The sequence below is a fragment of the Ursus americanus genome, chromosome 22 (assembly GCF_024610735.1).
Source record: "Ursus americanus isolate L20-20 chromosome 22, mUrsAme1.1.p, whole genome shotgun sequence".
Lineage (NCBI taxonomy): Eukaryota > Metazoa > Chordata > Mammalia > Carnivora > Ursidae > Ursus > Ursus americanus.
The window spans coordinates 17,484,678-17,500,358 of record NC_142148.1 but is presented as its reverse complement, the minus strand read 5'-3'; the positions used below and the strand labels follow the sequence as shown (position 1 = coordinate 17,500,358).

The 15,681-nt window shown below is 45.9% G+C and overlaps 1 protein-coding gene across 1 annotated transcript in view; it reads right to left on the bottom strand.

The window, feature by feature from the left end:
• The window catches only part of PTPRT (protein tyrosine phosphatase receptor type T), a 776,661-nt gene that overhangs the window by 87,670 nt on the left and 673,310 nt on the right, over positions 1-15,681 (bottom strand). Inside the window, 1 exon segment of the mRNA XM_087853941.1 lies at positions 8,559-8,749. Within this exon segment, the coding sequence (XP_087710067.1) occupies positions 8,559-8,749 (191 nt within the window).

Sequence of the window (15,681 nt, the reverse complement as noted above, 5' to 3'; positions counted from 1 at the left end):
AGTATTTATATACTATTTTGCAGATGGTTTGGAGAACAGAGAAGAGTAAGACTGCCCCTGCCTTCACGAAGACTCTGTCTCCTGGGGAAGCTCACACAAGGGTACCTCTTTTCCTCCCAGCTCTGAGCCTATGATCTGGTGGGGGGCAGGTCCCTGCATCCCATTCTAGGCTACTGACATGTGGTCCCCTCCACACACTGTCTCCGTCTTTGTGTACAAGCTTCTGGGTGGCTGTCTCTGGGCCAAAAGCTCTTTCTTGAAACAAAGTCAGCCAGAGGTAAGGGAGGGCTGTTAACAGGCATGACTGTTGCCTTGTTAATTCTGTCCAGGAAAACTGGGCAAGGGGTGTAAAATTCCTCTTTATCTCCGCAGCTGGTTTCATTTTTATTTTTTTTCATGGGCGGGCATCTTTGTTTCTCTTCTAAGAACTGGCTTCAACATTTCAATTCTTTCATGTTTCTGAGCCCCTGCACGCTGTGGTTCCCTCAGCCACACACGCTTTTCCTCCACCCAGCTTTCTTCTACTTTTCTTCAACTCAGTGTCTCATCTTTTGTGAAGATTCTGATTGATCTTGGCAGTAATAACTGACAAAAAGCGAAAACACTACCACCACCACCCACATTCGTCCTGGGCTGGCCTTACCTACGTGCCGCTAAGCATCGTAACCGGGGTTTGTTATGTAAGTACAAGGTGTAGTAAGACCATGGTCTTCCTTTAAAGTAGGGTCTTCATTTCCTCTGCTGAGCTTTCTGACTACCTCCAGGGCTCCAGCAGTGCAAGGGACACAGTAGGCACTCAGTGTTTCTGGCCAAATGAAGGAGAAACATATACACCAGCAGGCTACGGAGTCCACGCTATTCAGTCAAGTATTTCACAGGAGGTGAGAAGGGGACCCAGGGATGGACAAGTTCTGGTCAAGACCACCCAGCATGTCAGGAACAGACTGAAAACCAAGTCTCGACTCTTGGTCAAGGGATTTTTCTCTGGTACCATCTAAAAATTACTCACTTGGTTTGGGAGAGCTCTCATATCAAATGCAGAAAATACTGTTTGTCGGGTTACACAGAGAAGTAGAAAATAAAAATAGGCTCAAAGGAAAGCACTGAGTTAACAGTCTCTCCCACATGAATTTTTTTCTTGCTAGAAAATCTTTCAAGTCCGAACCCACATGGTTTACTGATGTCTTTGGGCCACCCTCTGAAAATGGCCCATTTTCTCCTTAGTTTAGTCCACAGGGAGTGGCGTGAAATGAGCAGGTGGAGTCCAGGTCTTCCTATTTTGGTCACTGTGAGTTCCCAGAGTTGGAGAACAGCCATGGTTTTCCCTTTCATGATTGGGGCACATGCTGCTAATTCCCCAGGCCCCTCCCCAGAATCCCTCTCAGTCGAAAATTAAGGAGGGGGACCAGAATCTCTTAGGAGTTGCCTGCCAGGGGGATGCTCTCTGACTAATCTTATCAACTGAGGAGAGAAAAAGTTGTGGGAGAAGCAGCGGGAGGTCTACTCTGCCCCTGCTCAGGTGGCTCTGAGCAGAGAGGGGGGACTGGGGTGTGCTGAAGGACTCATCTCCATGGTGACGCCCCACGCAGAGGCTGCCTGCCACCATCACCCACAGCTGACTAGGAGAAACATGGCAACCCCGGCCTCATCTCGCAGCAGACATGCATGTGGCATGTCTGTCCAGAGCTGGAGAATGAACAAATGTTTGCTCTTCATTAGGCTGTACCCTATTCCTCACAGCTGTTCCTTGTTGCCTTAAATAGTCTTAATGGGGCTGTAACAACCAGATACCTTCTGGTCACCCTACTGGGCTCATCATTCATTATGATGACAGACTGCCTGGATTGGACTGGGATTAAAATGCTTCACTTCTCTCTATGACAAAGTCACCCCTTCCTGTTGTTTCGCATCTTCTTCGAGCCTGCTACTCCTCTGACCGTGATAATGCCTGGGCTTACCGGGCTCACAGACAACTCCTCTCTCCAGCCAACATCTCCTGGCATTTGTTGGCAGGCAAAGGTTTTTGTTTTGTAACTGGGGAAGGTGGGAGAATCTGGGCTGGGAGAAATAGGACAGAGAAGAGGGAAGACTCTGCAGTCCAAGATTGTGTGCAGAAGGCCTCCCGGCTTCAATGTGGCTGGGTTCCATCGCCTCTGAGAGGGGGTATCACATGCCCCATGGCATCAGAGGTGACCAGCAGCAAGTAGAGTAGGTGAGGTGATGGGTCTGGGGGCACAGGCAAGCCATGCACTGGGAACTCCATGGGTCTCCTCAGACCACTGTCCCTTAACCTTGAAAGTACATTATAGTTACCGGGAGAGCTTAGAAAATACAGATCTCCAGATCCCACCTCCAGGAGTTCTAATTTGACTGGTCTGAAGAACAACGTGGGCATTGGTGTTTTTAAAATTTCCCTACATAATTCTAATGTATGGCCAAGACTGAAAACCTCCAGGCCTCATATTAGTATGTGAGGTGCAGTTAATTTGCCTTAGGTCCTTGAGTTTCTGGGAACCCAGGGCTCCTGGTCAATCATGGTTGCTAGGACTGGAGATGTAACTATGGGGGTGGTAGCCCCAGCAAGGGGTCCAGTGGGATGATATATCAATAGCAGGGAGATCCAGCTGGCCTGGACAATTAATTCCTACCTAGGCTCACAAAATATGTGGGACAGAAGAATTTTTTAGATCACTTGGCCAATCGCTTTTCCCTCATTGCCTAAATATGGAAATGGAGGCCCAGGAAGGAGAATGACCTGCCCAAGGTCACCCAGCTACTTAATGAAAGAGACAGGACTTGAATCTAGGCATTTTGACTATTAGAACGATTCATACATGACTTCAAGTCATCGAACTTAAATTATATATATTGAGAGACTCAAGTTTACACGCCAAAGAGCATGAGCTGATTTTATGTCTCTACATGAGAGAATGTGTGTGGGCTTGTCTGGGCTCTGGGCCCAGTCTCCTGGTTTGAGCAATTCCATCCTTTCCTTCAATTAGTGTCCCAGCCGCCTACCCGCCTACCTGCCCCTGGTTTCCCTGCTCTGATCTATGCCAGACAATTACATCTAAAATGCTAATTCAACTTTAAAAAATGCTGCTCCCTTCCATGATTCTGCATGACCACTAGAATAGAATCCAAACTCCTTAGCCTGACAAATGTCCCTTTGCTTCCCTACCCCAGCCTGGTCCTTCTGACAATTCCAGCCCCATCTCCCTCCATGCTTTGTGCACCAAACATAGTTTGTGTGCCACATTGCTTCTGGTTCTCTTCACTCAACCTGCCATATGTATCTCCACGCCATAGCCTGGTCTAGTCCCTCTGCCCAGAACACCCTTCTTTGCTTTCATTTGATTATTCCTGTTGTTCAAGCTTTGGTTCAGGCTTTATGTCTTCTAGAAAGCCTATGGCCATCCAGCCCCAGGCTAGGCTGAATACACGCCACCCCTCAAGGGTTCCCATAGTCCTCTACTGTGACATTTTGCCAAGATATTGAAGTGATCAGTTTATATGCCTGTGTCTAAGAATAGGCTCTAAATTCTCCCAGAAGGCAAGGGCTCTATCTCTTCTCATTTCCTAGAGCTTAGTAACGTCTGGTCTATGGAGAGTACTCACACATTGAGCCAAAATTCCACAAGGCTCAGTCCTTGGTTATCATCTCTGTTGATGCTCACTGGCCTCATGACTTTGAGTTGTCTTATGGCTTTAATATCATCTATGTGACAGGAAGTCCTGAATTTTTCTCCCCAACTCAGGCTTCTTTCCTAATTCCAGAATCATATATCCAACTACCTACCATCCTTCTCCACTAATGGTCTAATAGGCATCTCAAAACTCAGTTCAAAATTGAATTCCCAGTTGTTCCACTGGCCCCAAGTCTGTTCTCCCATGGCTTCCCCATATCTGTCAGTGGCAACCCCATCCTTCCAGTGGCTCAGATAATAGCCCTGGAGTCACTCTTGATTCCTCTCTTTCTTTCACACGCCATGCCAATGTGCTGGGAAATCCTGTTGGTTCTATCTGTAAGATATATTCACAATCCAACCATTTCTCACCACCTCCACTGCCACACCTTGTTTGTATCTCACCTGGGTTACTCACCTTTGTCTCTCACATGGGTTACTGCCATGGTCTCATAACTGGTCTCCCTGACCTTCCTGTGTCTCTTCTCAACATAGTAGCTAGGAGGAGTATTTCAAAATAATGTCAGATGATTATTTGCCTTCTCAAAATTCTGCACTGGCTTTCCCTTTCATTCAGAGTAAAAGCCAAAGTCCTTACAATGGCTTATAAGGCACTATGTGGTTAGATGCCCCTTTATTTCTCCAATGTCATCTTCTATTACTCTACTCATGTCACCCTTAGCCTCTTTGTACTTCCCTGATCTGAAACTTTCTTCCTCTAGATTTCTTCCACCGTGTCTCTGCTCAAACCTTATCTTTTAATTAAGGGCTACCTTTCTACCCTATTTAATTTTGGAACCCCACTTCCCTTATGTCCCTGGAATATACCATCTCCTTTCCTTGCTCCGCCCCTTCTTTTTCCATGGTACTTGTGGAAGACTGTATCATCCAAAGATTGTATTTTCCAATATCTCCTGTTCTGCATTCTCTTTTAGAATATTGCAACTGCCTCTCTGTCTGTCAACAGATGGAGTCTAATTCCCCTTCCCTAGAATAAAGGCAGTTACTACTTGCTTATGACCAATACAATGAGATAATAGTGATGCTTTATGACGTCCAAGTTTAGGTCACAAGGGATGATGTACTTTCTACTTTGTTAGCTAAGAGGTTCGCCTTTGAAGCTATGAGCTACCATGTAAGAAGTCCAACATTATGAGGCTACCATGCTATGAGGAAGCCCAGGCCACCTGAAGAGGTCATGGATAGGTGTGCCAGTTGGCAATCCTACTGAGATCCCAGCAGACAGCCTGCAGTGATCATTAGATATAAAAGTAAAGACACTCTATGATGATTTCAGCCCTGGCCCTAGAGCCTTCCATGTCAAGCTTTCAGGCACTGAGGAGCAGAAGCAGACCCTGTTGTGCCATGTCCAAATTTCTGACCCACAGAATCAATGTGCACAATACATTAATTGTTTTGTGCCACTAAGATTTGGGGTAGTTTCTAACAGAGCAAATAGGACGTTTCCCTGTGTAACATACAACATTATTTTTTAACATATTGCACTAAGTGAATTGTTATAAAATAACTTTGTTTTTGGTCTGAATTTACACATTTAATTTTTTTTGTTTCATAGCTACAGTATTCACAAGTCATTCCCCCTTATCTGTGAGCATCAAGAATGGTGAAAATAGCCTTCATTCTGTATCAGCATGCATTCGTAAGACATTTTTCTGTCCTCTTGTTGAAAAACTAGAGAATATTTCTCAAGTATAGAAGCTGTGCACACTTGGCCCACTCTGACATCAGCCTAGGTCTAGGGTGAAGAGCGCTGAACCTCTTCTCCAAGGCTTTTAATAAAATAAGTCTGTTATATATTTCTTGTTTCTCCTGTTAGAACATAAGCTTCATGAAGGAATGGGCCTTTGTCCATTTTGTTCACTACTGTATCCCAAATATCTAGAACACTCCTTGGGAATAGTAAATACTCAGCAAATATTTACTGAACGAATTTATACATGATTATAAAGCTGAACTGAATCTTAGAAGACACAGCTTTGCTAAAGCTGAGGTCCCTTATTTTTAAAAAATATTTATTTGAGAGAGAGAGCATGAGTGAGCATGAGTGGGAGGAGGGGCAGAGAGAGAGAGAGAATCTCCAGCAGACTCCCCACTGAGTACAAAGCCTGATGTGGGGCTCGATCCCACAACCCTTGAGATCATGACCTGAGCCGAAATCAAGAGTCAGACACTTAACTGACTGAGCCAGCCAGGTGCCCCTCAGAGGTCAACTTGTATGTCAACTTGTCACACCCACTCATTTGTATGAGAAACAAAACGACACAAAACTGAGCAGGAATGACAGGCAAGAAAGCACCCACAGCGTGCTGGTTTGACAGTAGGACTGGAGGCCCAGGAACCTTATGTCTACAACAGGGCACAGTCTTCAAGGAGAACTGTGACTTCAATGCCCATTATGTGGATTCCAGACATCATGGGAGCTTTGATGATCAAAGCAGTATCCAGATAGAGTCTAGGAACGGGGACGGACACATTGTGGAAAGATTCCCATAAAGTAACGTTTCCTAATTAACCTTCGGTTAATCAGAAAAGGTGTTAACTTAGAAGCTAACCATCCCAGTTAACTGCTTGATACAATTTGAACAGACTGAACGCAAGGCTAGTCTAGTTAGCGAGGTTTCCGTTTGGGGTCTAAATGACGGAACCACGTGCAGTGTGTTCTCTCTCATTATAAGAGACCGTTCCCATGCTAGAAAGTTTGGAAAATGCAAAAAGGCACAAAAATAAATTTAAAAATCAACCCAAATCCTACCATGCAGGGATGGATACTTTCCAAAAAGATATCATTCTGGAAAGAAAGGCAGCGAAGGAGTCAAATGTATGTGTATTTTCGTTTTCAAGTGTTAGACTGCAGGTTCTAGAACAGTGTTCCTCGGTCTTTGACTATTTGTTCCCTTTCTGATAAATCACCAGTCTCCCTTAATGTTATTCAAATCTTTTTTTTTTTTAAAGATTTTATTTATTTATTTGACAGAGATAGAGACAGCCAGCGAGAGAGGGAACACAAGCAGGGGGAGTGGGAGAGGAAGAAGCAGGCTCCTAGTGGAGGAGCCTGATGTGGGGCTTGATCCCACAACGCCGGAATCACGCCCTGAGCCGAAGGCAGACGCTTAACTGCTGTGCCACCCAGGCGTCCCAATGTTATTCAAATCTTAAAACAAATGGAAGAGTAGGACTGATGACTTATTAAGCCCTCATGGCACTGAATGTGCCTTTAGGGACAGCACACTCTCTCCTGACATTCGCTCGCCAGTCAGATCTACACAGGGGAGCATAAGCACGCGTGTATAACACTGTCAGGGGCTGGGACTATTCAAAGAAACCCCTAGGAAATAAGGCCCAGGGATGGGAAGTGACGAGACCATCTCCTTCAACTATTATTCCAATTTCCTCCATAATTCGTAGGCTGAGCATATGAAAAATGCTCTTTTACTTGGACCATATTTGAAATTAAACGTACGTTCTCTTGAGCTGGTCATTACTCACCTCCATTGACATAAGCGTTTTTGTTCTCATAAATGTGTCAAACATGCCCCCTGCCACCGTCTTTTATAGTCTCGTAAAGTTTTAGCACCCGACAGGCCCCTTAGAAATCACCTTATCCAAACTCTCCATTCAACTAATAAAGAATCTTAAAACTCAAGCAAAATGATATGCTAATATCACACAGTTTATTGTCTTGGAATCTGGCTGTCTGGACCCCCAGTTTAGCACCATTTCATGACCTCATACAGCTTGTGAAATACTGCTTTGTAAGCTCTTTCTCAGAATATAGTCTGAGAGATAAACTTAGTCTGCATTATCGAGAATTCCAAATGTGTAGAGTCTGAGTCAATGTGTTCCCACTGCACACAGTGTAACCGAAGCAAGCATATTTGGGGCACATGCTGCATGTGAAAAAAAAAAAACCCACAAAAAACGAGTACATATAACTCAGAACCTGGCATACAGTAGATGCTCGAAAGATATTTTGGGAAGGAAGGAGGAGACAGAGAGAGAGAGAGAGAGAGAGTAAAAGGAGAATCAAAGACAGATAGGCTTGTTTTCAGAGCTGGCTTCAGGAGGAGGCTTGCAAAATTCCTCTGGGGGCGTGAGGTGCTCTTTAGTTCAGGAAAACATCTTAATGAGTTTTTCCTCCTATTTTATTTTACTCTTTGTAAAAGGTGAGGCCTAATGGGCAAGGCCTGAGACAAAAGGCCAGAGGCAGAGAAAGCTGAGTTGTTCTGCATAATAGTAAGGGGAGTGTAGGAATTCTTTTCCAGGCTGCTGGGAAAAAGAGAAAAAAAATGAAGATTTTGAGGACAGTGAGGAACAGAGACAGGTGGGAGGGAGTGGACAGACATGCATCAGGAGAGCAGAACCTCAGGAGGACTTGTAGTCAGGCGCTTTCTGTACTGCAATCCTTCTCTTATTCTCCAGGCCTCACAGCCACCACTGCTCACAAAGTCCTTTGCATTAGCGATGCTCGGGGAAGGGGCACAGAGAAAGAGAAGACAGCAGACACCAGAGGCAAGACTGACTTGGTGCGGGTGTCCGGTGGGTGTTGAGATCACAGCGGAAGCAAGATAACAAGGCCAGAGGTGACTACGAGCAAGCAGGTCTCCCAGAAATCACTGGCTGGCGTTTTTTTTTTTTTTTTTAACAACAGGTAGGATGGGGTTTGAGCCATTCTGTCTTCCTGTTGCAGGAAGGTATGAATGCAAACTGATTCAGTAGGTCTGGGTGGGGACTGAGATGGCACCTTTCCAGCATGCCCCCCAAGTGATGCTGACACTGCTGGTCTGGGGACCACAACTGGAGTAGCAAGCATTTAGCACCCATAAAACTTCTGTGCCCCAGTTGGGCTCTTACCTCATACTCCTCCTTGAACCCGTAGCCCTGGCCTCTCTTCATCTGGGTGATGTGCTGTAGCAGGTCAGCCACCCGGATGGCGGGCTGGAACTGGTCCCGGGGGTAGCTCATCTCCACGGGGTCGCAAGCCCGGTAGGGGTGAGTCTGGATCGTGAGGGTAGGCTGGGACAGCTCCCCACGGCTGCCATCTGCTTGGAAGAGAAGGAGGCAGAACACACATCACCTATGAGAGGTTTGTCCTCCGTCCTCCCTGCCTCCCCCACCCGGGCAGGGGAACTAACGCAGGACTCAGGTGGTCAGGAAGCTGCAGGAAGGACAGACACACCACTTCCCTCGCACGGCTGTGGCGGCTGATTTAAAAATCAAAACAACAAACCAACTACAGAACACAATAACCCTTGGTTTGTTTCTATTCCAAGGGTGCATATCGGTGGAGCGGAGAGAAAATTCCAGGTTGGCTGTCATCCTCTGCCTGTCTCAGTCCTTCCTGCAGGCTTGACAAGGGTGGTCCTGGCCAATCACGGCCAACCCCAGAGCAAGTGAGAGGCCAGACAGCTGCTTAGGAATGAGGATGCCTGGGAATCATCTCTGGCGCCTGCCTGTAGCTGAGACGAGCCCCGGGTCACGGGAGGTGAGAGCCCCGGGTCACGGGAGGTGAGAGCCCCGGGTCTGCTCCTGGTTCATTTGCCTACATCCTTGAGAGGAACTGAAGCCAGTCTTGGACCCCCAACCGATAGTAGGGACTCTGACCCTCTCAGCTGCTCTCTCCAGCTGTGGGCTCTACAACAGTGATCGCCTTCTGCTTACGGTCTAGTTTCCCCACCACTTAATATTCTTGATCCAGGAGTGTCGCTGAACCTACCTGGCAGGTAAGGAAGCCCAAATCTCTTCCTTTAGTCTGGCCAGCTACTTCTCCCAGGCCTGAGTCCTATGCCCCATCTCCTTTATCCAATCTCTCCTTGATAGAAGATCTATACTCTCCTTGATAATAATCTTCATGCCCACTGAGCTGTTCTAAGTGCCCTCTGCTAGCTCGGCCACCCTGGAAACTAACCTGCTGAGGTTAGATGTCAATACCCTTGTTCCCCTTGGACCAGAACAACCACATTCTTGCCCTACTGACTCCTTGGCAAGCATACATTGCTGGTCTTTCAGGGCCAGTTCGTCTTTGTCACAACCATCTAGGCTTGGTTTCCCCACCTCCTCCCAGAGACATGGACAGTCTGTGCCCTAGACCCTCCTGTTGTGGCATGCATGAGGTGAGAACTGCCATATTTGATGTGACTCACCCCAGTGTTTTCAGGTCCCGCAAGGTACCCATGTAGACTCCATTGAGCCTATGCCATGTTTACTCCCTGGGAGGCTTTAGCATGTATTCCTGACTTTCTGCAACTTGTCTTTTTAAAATTCATGTTTCCTTTAGCTTGTGTGTCGCTCATGTCACAATAATCCCCCAGACATTGATTCTGTACACAAAAGTGAAATTTTCTATGTGACAGCAAGAGCAAAACTGTTCCAAGCAAGGAAAGGATTGCCGATGGAAAGATCTAGAGTGTACAGGTTTACGTACAAGGAAGAAGGGCCTAGGTGAGATGTTAGCACAGCTTTCCTGACTGCACAGAAGAATAATACTGCTTACTTCTTCTCCTGGGATTGTAGGTAACAGGTGGCACATCTGCACTGGCATTGTTTAAATGTAGCACTTTGCAAACATGGGGGCTGCTTCCCCTCTCCACTACACCCTTGGGATCAGGAGTCAGATTTATTGAGAACTCGCTCTCAACGTGCCAGGGACGGTGGTAGGCACTGGCAACGCGCAGCACATAGATTTCACCCTCAAGACTTGATAGTCTAGTATGGCGCATACATCAGAAGAACGCTCTGAAGCACGAGGACAGAAGCTGGAGAAGCCAAGCACACTGAGGGAAGAGCAGGGAGGCTGGGATGGAGGGAAGGTGGTGGGTGGAAGTGTGAGGGGGCAAAGCTGCAAGAGATGATAAGTAGGTCAAGGGGGCTGTAAATGGGTGAGAATCTCCAAGCCAGTGGGAAGCTGCTGAAGGCTTTTAAGAATTCCTCTCTTTAAGGACACGCTATTTTTCTGCAGGTGTCCCAGCTGTCATAGATATGAGGCCTCCTTCCAGTGAACATCGCTCCTGTGACGCTATGGTGGGCTTGGGGATGGGGAAGGGGTACCTGAGTTTGCTTCTCTGGATGCTACACTTCACAATTCCCAGGAAAATATGAGCTGGAGTCAGTGCCCCGAGCCCTGTGAGTATCTCCCACCTAAACCACCAGCACATTATGGGGACAGGTGTCTTCAGAGACCCGTGGTCTCCAAAGGCCCTGGGGCGTGGACTGCCCGGGAGGCTGGCTCCCTGGCAGAGACAGGCATCTTGGGAATGGGCACCTGGCAAATTTTGTGAGATGCCAAATGTTTCCCAAACCAATATGGATATTTTCCCTAAACACATTGCTAGACAGACTGTAAACTTGGTGTCAGCAAAACCAACACTGGAAAGGAAAACAAATGCATTTGCAATTTAACAACTTGTATCGCTGTAACATTTGTAATAATGTCAACGGTGGTGCTAATGATGTTATGAAGACTCAGAACCAAGGGGCTTTCAAGGTTTATTAATTCAACTAGTTGGACTCCCCTTCCCAATGTATCTTACCTCACCTATTCCCTTATTAACCTCCGATAACGCAGAAGTGATGCCTTTTATCACACCCCATTTCACCAGACGCACTATACTTAATTTCCCATCATTAGGTTTAATGAAAACCCAATTTCACAACTCACTTCTCTCAGGAACCTACAAGTAATGCTACGTTTTTATCAGCCCCAATTAAAAAGCGTTATGATGTTCCTATTCGAGAGGGAGCCTTAAAAGTAATGTGCGATTCGGCTGCTAATTCAACAAGGGCGCTAGAATTCACATGCTGCTCGTAAAACGTAACTCAAACCAGCTGGCCCAGGGAGAGAACACTGCTCATTTTTCTCCTCACCAGACCCTTCATTTCCATGCCAGTTCAACTTCTCATGTATGGGTCTTGCATGTTTATCACACAATCATATTCTGGATGTCTTCTGCACTCTTCTATAGCTCTTGCCAAAGCCTGTGAATCCCCCTGCAACTTCTGTGGCTGCCTGCGAGGGGCTGGTGGGTGATGCGTCTGAATCGCCAGTCACCACCGTCCCTCTACCGGTTCCCCTTCCTTCTGGACTCGACCTTTCTTTTTTTTTTTTTTTTTTTTCTTTTCTTTTTTCTTTTTATCCCCCTGCTACCAGCCATTATTGATCTCCCTCTGGCTCCAGCCACATATTTCCAATTACTTGCTAGGAACTGCCACTCCAACTGGCTAACAAATATTGACTGAGTACCTATATTGTGCGAAGCATGGGGTTAGATACCGCGTACATACAGGAGGGTGGAGGGAAGTGTCTTCAGAGGGAGATAAGCACGCCATAGTCCTCGCAGGAAAGAAGAGATAAGGTGTGCATAAACAAGTCTAACAAAGGTGGGAAGGGACAGGTGCCCGGGAGATGGGAGGGTGATGTGCTGTGGAGCTGGGCAGCACATCTCAAACCGCAGGCACTCACACCCCACCTCTGTGGTTTTTGCCATAACTATGTACAACCTACATCAGCTCTGTCTGATGGAACTTCCCACGATGATGGAAATGGTCCATTATCTGTGCTGTGCAGTATGATAGCCACTAACCACAGGTGGCTCCTCAGCATGTGAAATGTGGCGAATGTGACCAGGGAACTGAATTGTAAGTTCTGTTTAATTAATATCAGTTTAAATATCCATATGTGGCTTATGGCTACTGTATTGGGCAGCACAGATTTAGAGAAAGAAAAAGGGAAATAGCACTTGAGTCACATAATAGGGCAGAGAGGTCCATGGAAATGTAATGTAAGCCATATAAGTAATTTAAATTTTTTTTAAAATTTAAGTTCAATTAGCCAACATATAGTACCTTATTAGTTTCAGATGTAGTGTTCAATAATTTATCAGTTGTATTTAACACCCAGTGCTCATCACATCATGGGCCCTCCTTAACGCCCATTACCCCATTACCCCAGCCCCCCACCTACCTCCCCCCCGACCCCAGCAACCCTCAGGTGACCTCGGCCACAGCAACTTCTTGCTAAACACGTCTCCAAAGGCAGGGGAAACAAAGAGAAAATGAACTATTGAGACTATCAAGATGAAAAGCTTCTGCACAGCAAAGGATACAGTTAATAAAACTAAAAGGCAACCTACAGAATGGGAGGAGATATTTGCAAAGGACTTATCAGATACAGGGCTAGTATCCAAGATCTATGAAGAACTTATCAAACTCAACACCCAAAAACCAAATGATCCAGTCAGGAAATGGGCAGAAAACACGAACAGACAGTTCTCCAAAGAAGACATACAAATGGCCAACAGACACATGAAAAAATGCTCCACATCCCTTGGCATCAGGGAAATACAAATAAAATTTTCTTACAGCAACATTAAATAAGGTAAAAGGAATAAGTGAAATTAATTTCAGTCCTAGATTTTATTTGATCCAATACACAAAATAGTATTTCAACACAGAGTCAGTATAAAATTATTAATGACATATTTTACACTCTCTTCATACTAGGGCTTTGAAATCCATGTGTATTCTTCACTTACTTTAAGTGTAGCCTGATCTCAATTCAGACTAGCCATATTTCCAGGGCTCAACACCAACAGGTGATTGGCAGACGGTGCAGGTGGACATAGACTTATCCAAAGCCAAGTCAAGTTCTCAAGAGAGCTGTTTCAGAGCTACAGTGAACTCCAAAGACACCAATCCAGTGGAGGTCAGCTCCAGGACAGCACTGCCCGACAGGGCATTTCACGATGACGGAAGCGTTCTATGTTTGCGCTGTTCAGGATGGTGGCCGCTAGCCACCTGTGGCTATTGAACAACTGAAATGTGGCTTGTGTGACTCAGGAACGGAGTTTTTACTTTACCTTAATTTCAATTTAAGTTGAAATAGCCATGTGTGGTCAGTGGCTACTGTACTGAATAGAGTGCATCTATACGATAATGTCTTAAATTCTTTTCCCACAACTCTCCACTTTTAACTTTATTTCATTATGAAGGATAACCAAACATAAAGTCATGGGTGCAATATGCCAGTTTTTCTTTCATGCTCACTAAAACGTTCACCTAACTCTTTCAGAAACAGCCTGACCATGTCCCACGAGAGGAACATGATCCACACCCTGAGAAATGCTGTGAGTCTGGGTCCCAGAATCAGACAGAATGGAGTTGGCATTTTTTTTTTTTTTTTTTTTTTTTTTTTAAGATTTTATTTATTTACTTGACAGAGATAGAGACAGCCAGCGAGAGAGGGAACACAAGCAGGAGGAGTGGGAGAGGAAGAAGCAGGCCCACAGCAGAGGAGCCTGATGTGGGGCTCGATCCCACAACGCCAGGATCACGCCCTGAGCCGAAGGCAGACGCTCAACCGCTGTGCCACCCAGGCGCCCCGGAGTTGGCATTTTTAGTCAACCAGTTATGGGCTGTGTGATCTTGGCCGTGTGACTACGATTTCTGAGCTCAATGTTTTCATCCAGAACAGAGCGAAGGTCAGTGTGAGGACTTGAGGAGAGACCGCCTGCAAGCATGCGGACGCCTGGCTTCTACGAAGCCATGAAGAAACATTAGCTGCTCTGATGTTGGACAAGCTCTGCTGTTCTGCATGAGAGAATCTCAGACTGGCTAGGGCATCTGGAGAGTCTTCTAGGGCTTCTCTCTTCTTTCCTTCATGACACACTCCATGGCCATCTAAATATTTTACTCCATTCCTGCTGCTACTGCCCTAGTTCGAGTCCTCATGACACGACTATTCTATCAGCTTCCTCATGGGTCTCTCTGCCTTCACAGTTCTTTTAACACAGCTTTGATCAAGTCATTCATCTTAGCAGATGCCTCCACGAAGTCCAGACAGAATTTCCTCACTAGCCAACCAAATTCCTATAGTTTCTATTTCTTATTTCATCTATCGCAATTCCTCTCCATCCACGTGCTCATTAGGGCAGGAGAGCATGAACAGTGGATGGGCAAATAACTAGAGACTGCTTGCTGACAGGGGAGAGTCTGAGCCTGGAGAGAAGGTTTGAGGTCGGGATGAGGCTGGCTCACCCGCTCAGACTGGAGACGTGATTAGCACAAACGCAGCGGGTGCTGTGGCAACAGCAGGTGTCAGGTCAAAACAGGGAATCTGAAGACAAAATCCTGCTTCAAATACGAACCCCACAGTCTTCTAGCTGTGAGATGTCAGATAAGTTACTAAGATCTTTATTTGTAACTGGCAATAGAGATGGCAATGACCATCATCACCTAAGAAGGTCACTGTAACTGTTAAATGGGATCCATTGGAAGAAGTCTCAAGGTGGCACCCGGCTAGCAGGCAACGCCTCATCCCCACCTTTCCTACCAAACATCAATAAAGCCTCAAGAAACTAAACTTGTAATAGCTGTGAAATCTAAGTCTAGCAACAGAATTTGGGAGGAATATCCATGAATCATGTCAGTATCACACTGCCTACGTGCATAAAGATGAAGACTTCATTTTGTCTAAATTTCTTAAAAATCTCTGAAACCATAAAATCACCTTTCACCTGATTCAGCATAGGGACATTTTCCCTCTAGAGTTGAAAGAAATTGCAATTTCTTTGGTGAAGCATCAGATGGAGTAGTTGGCTTGTGCTCAGGAGCCATGTTGTAAGAAAAATTTACTCTGTATTTCCAAATTCTGGGCTTCAACTAGGAGAAGTGTATAGATTTACGACCCCTGAAACACAGCAGATCCACACCCCCATCACATATCCACTCGGGATGTGCTCTCACTCGATGGAACGGTAGATGAACTAACCTTCTCTTCAAATATGAACCTCACCAACAGTCAGCCCCCTTCCAGCCCTGGCATCTGGCAACCACTGCTCTGCTTTCTGTTGCAACAATTGCTTTTTCTCGAATGTCATGTATATGCAATCATACAGCATATAGTGTTTTGTGACTGTGTTTTTTCCACTTAGCAGGAGGCTTCCAAGGTTCTTCCATGTTTTTGCATGTAGCAATTGCTACA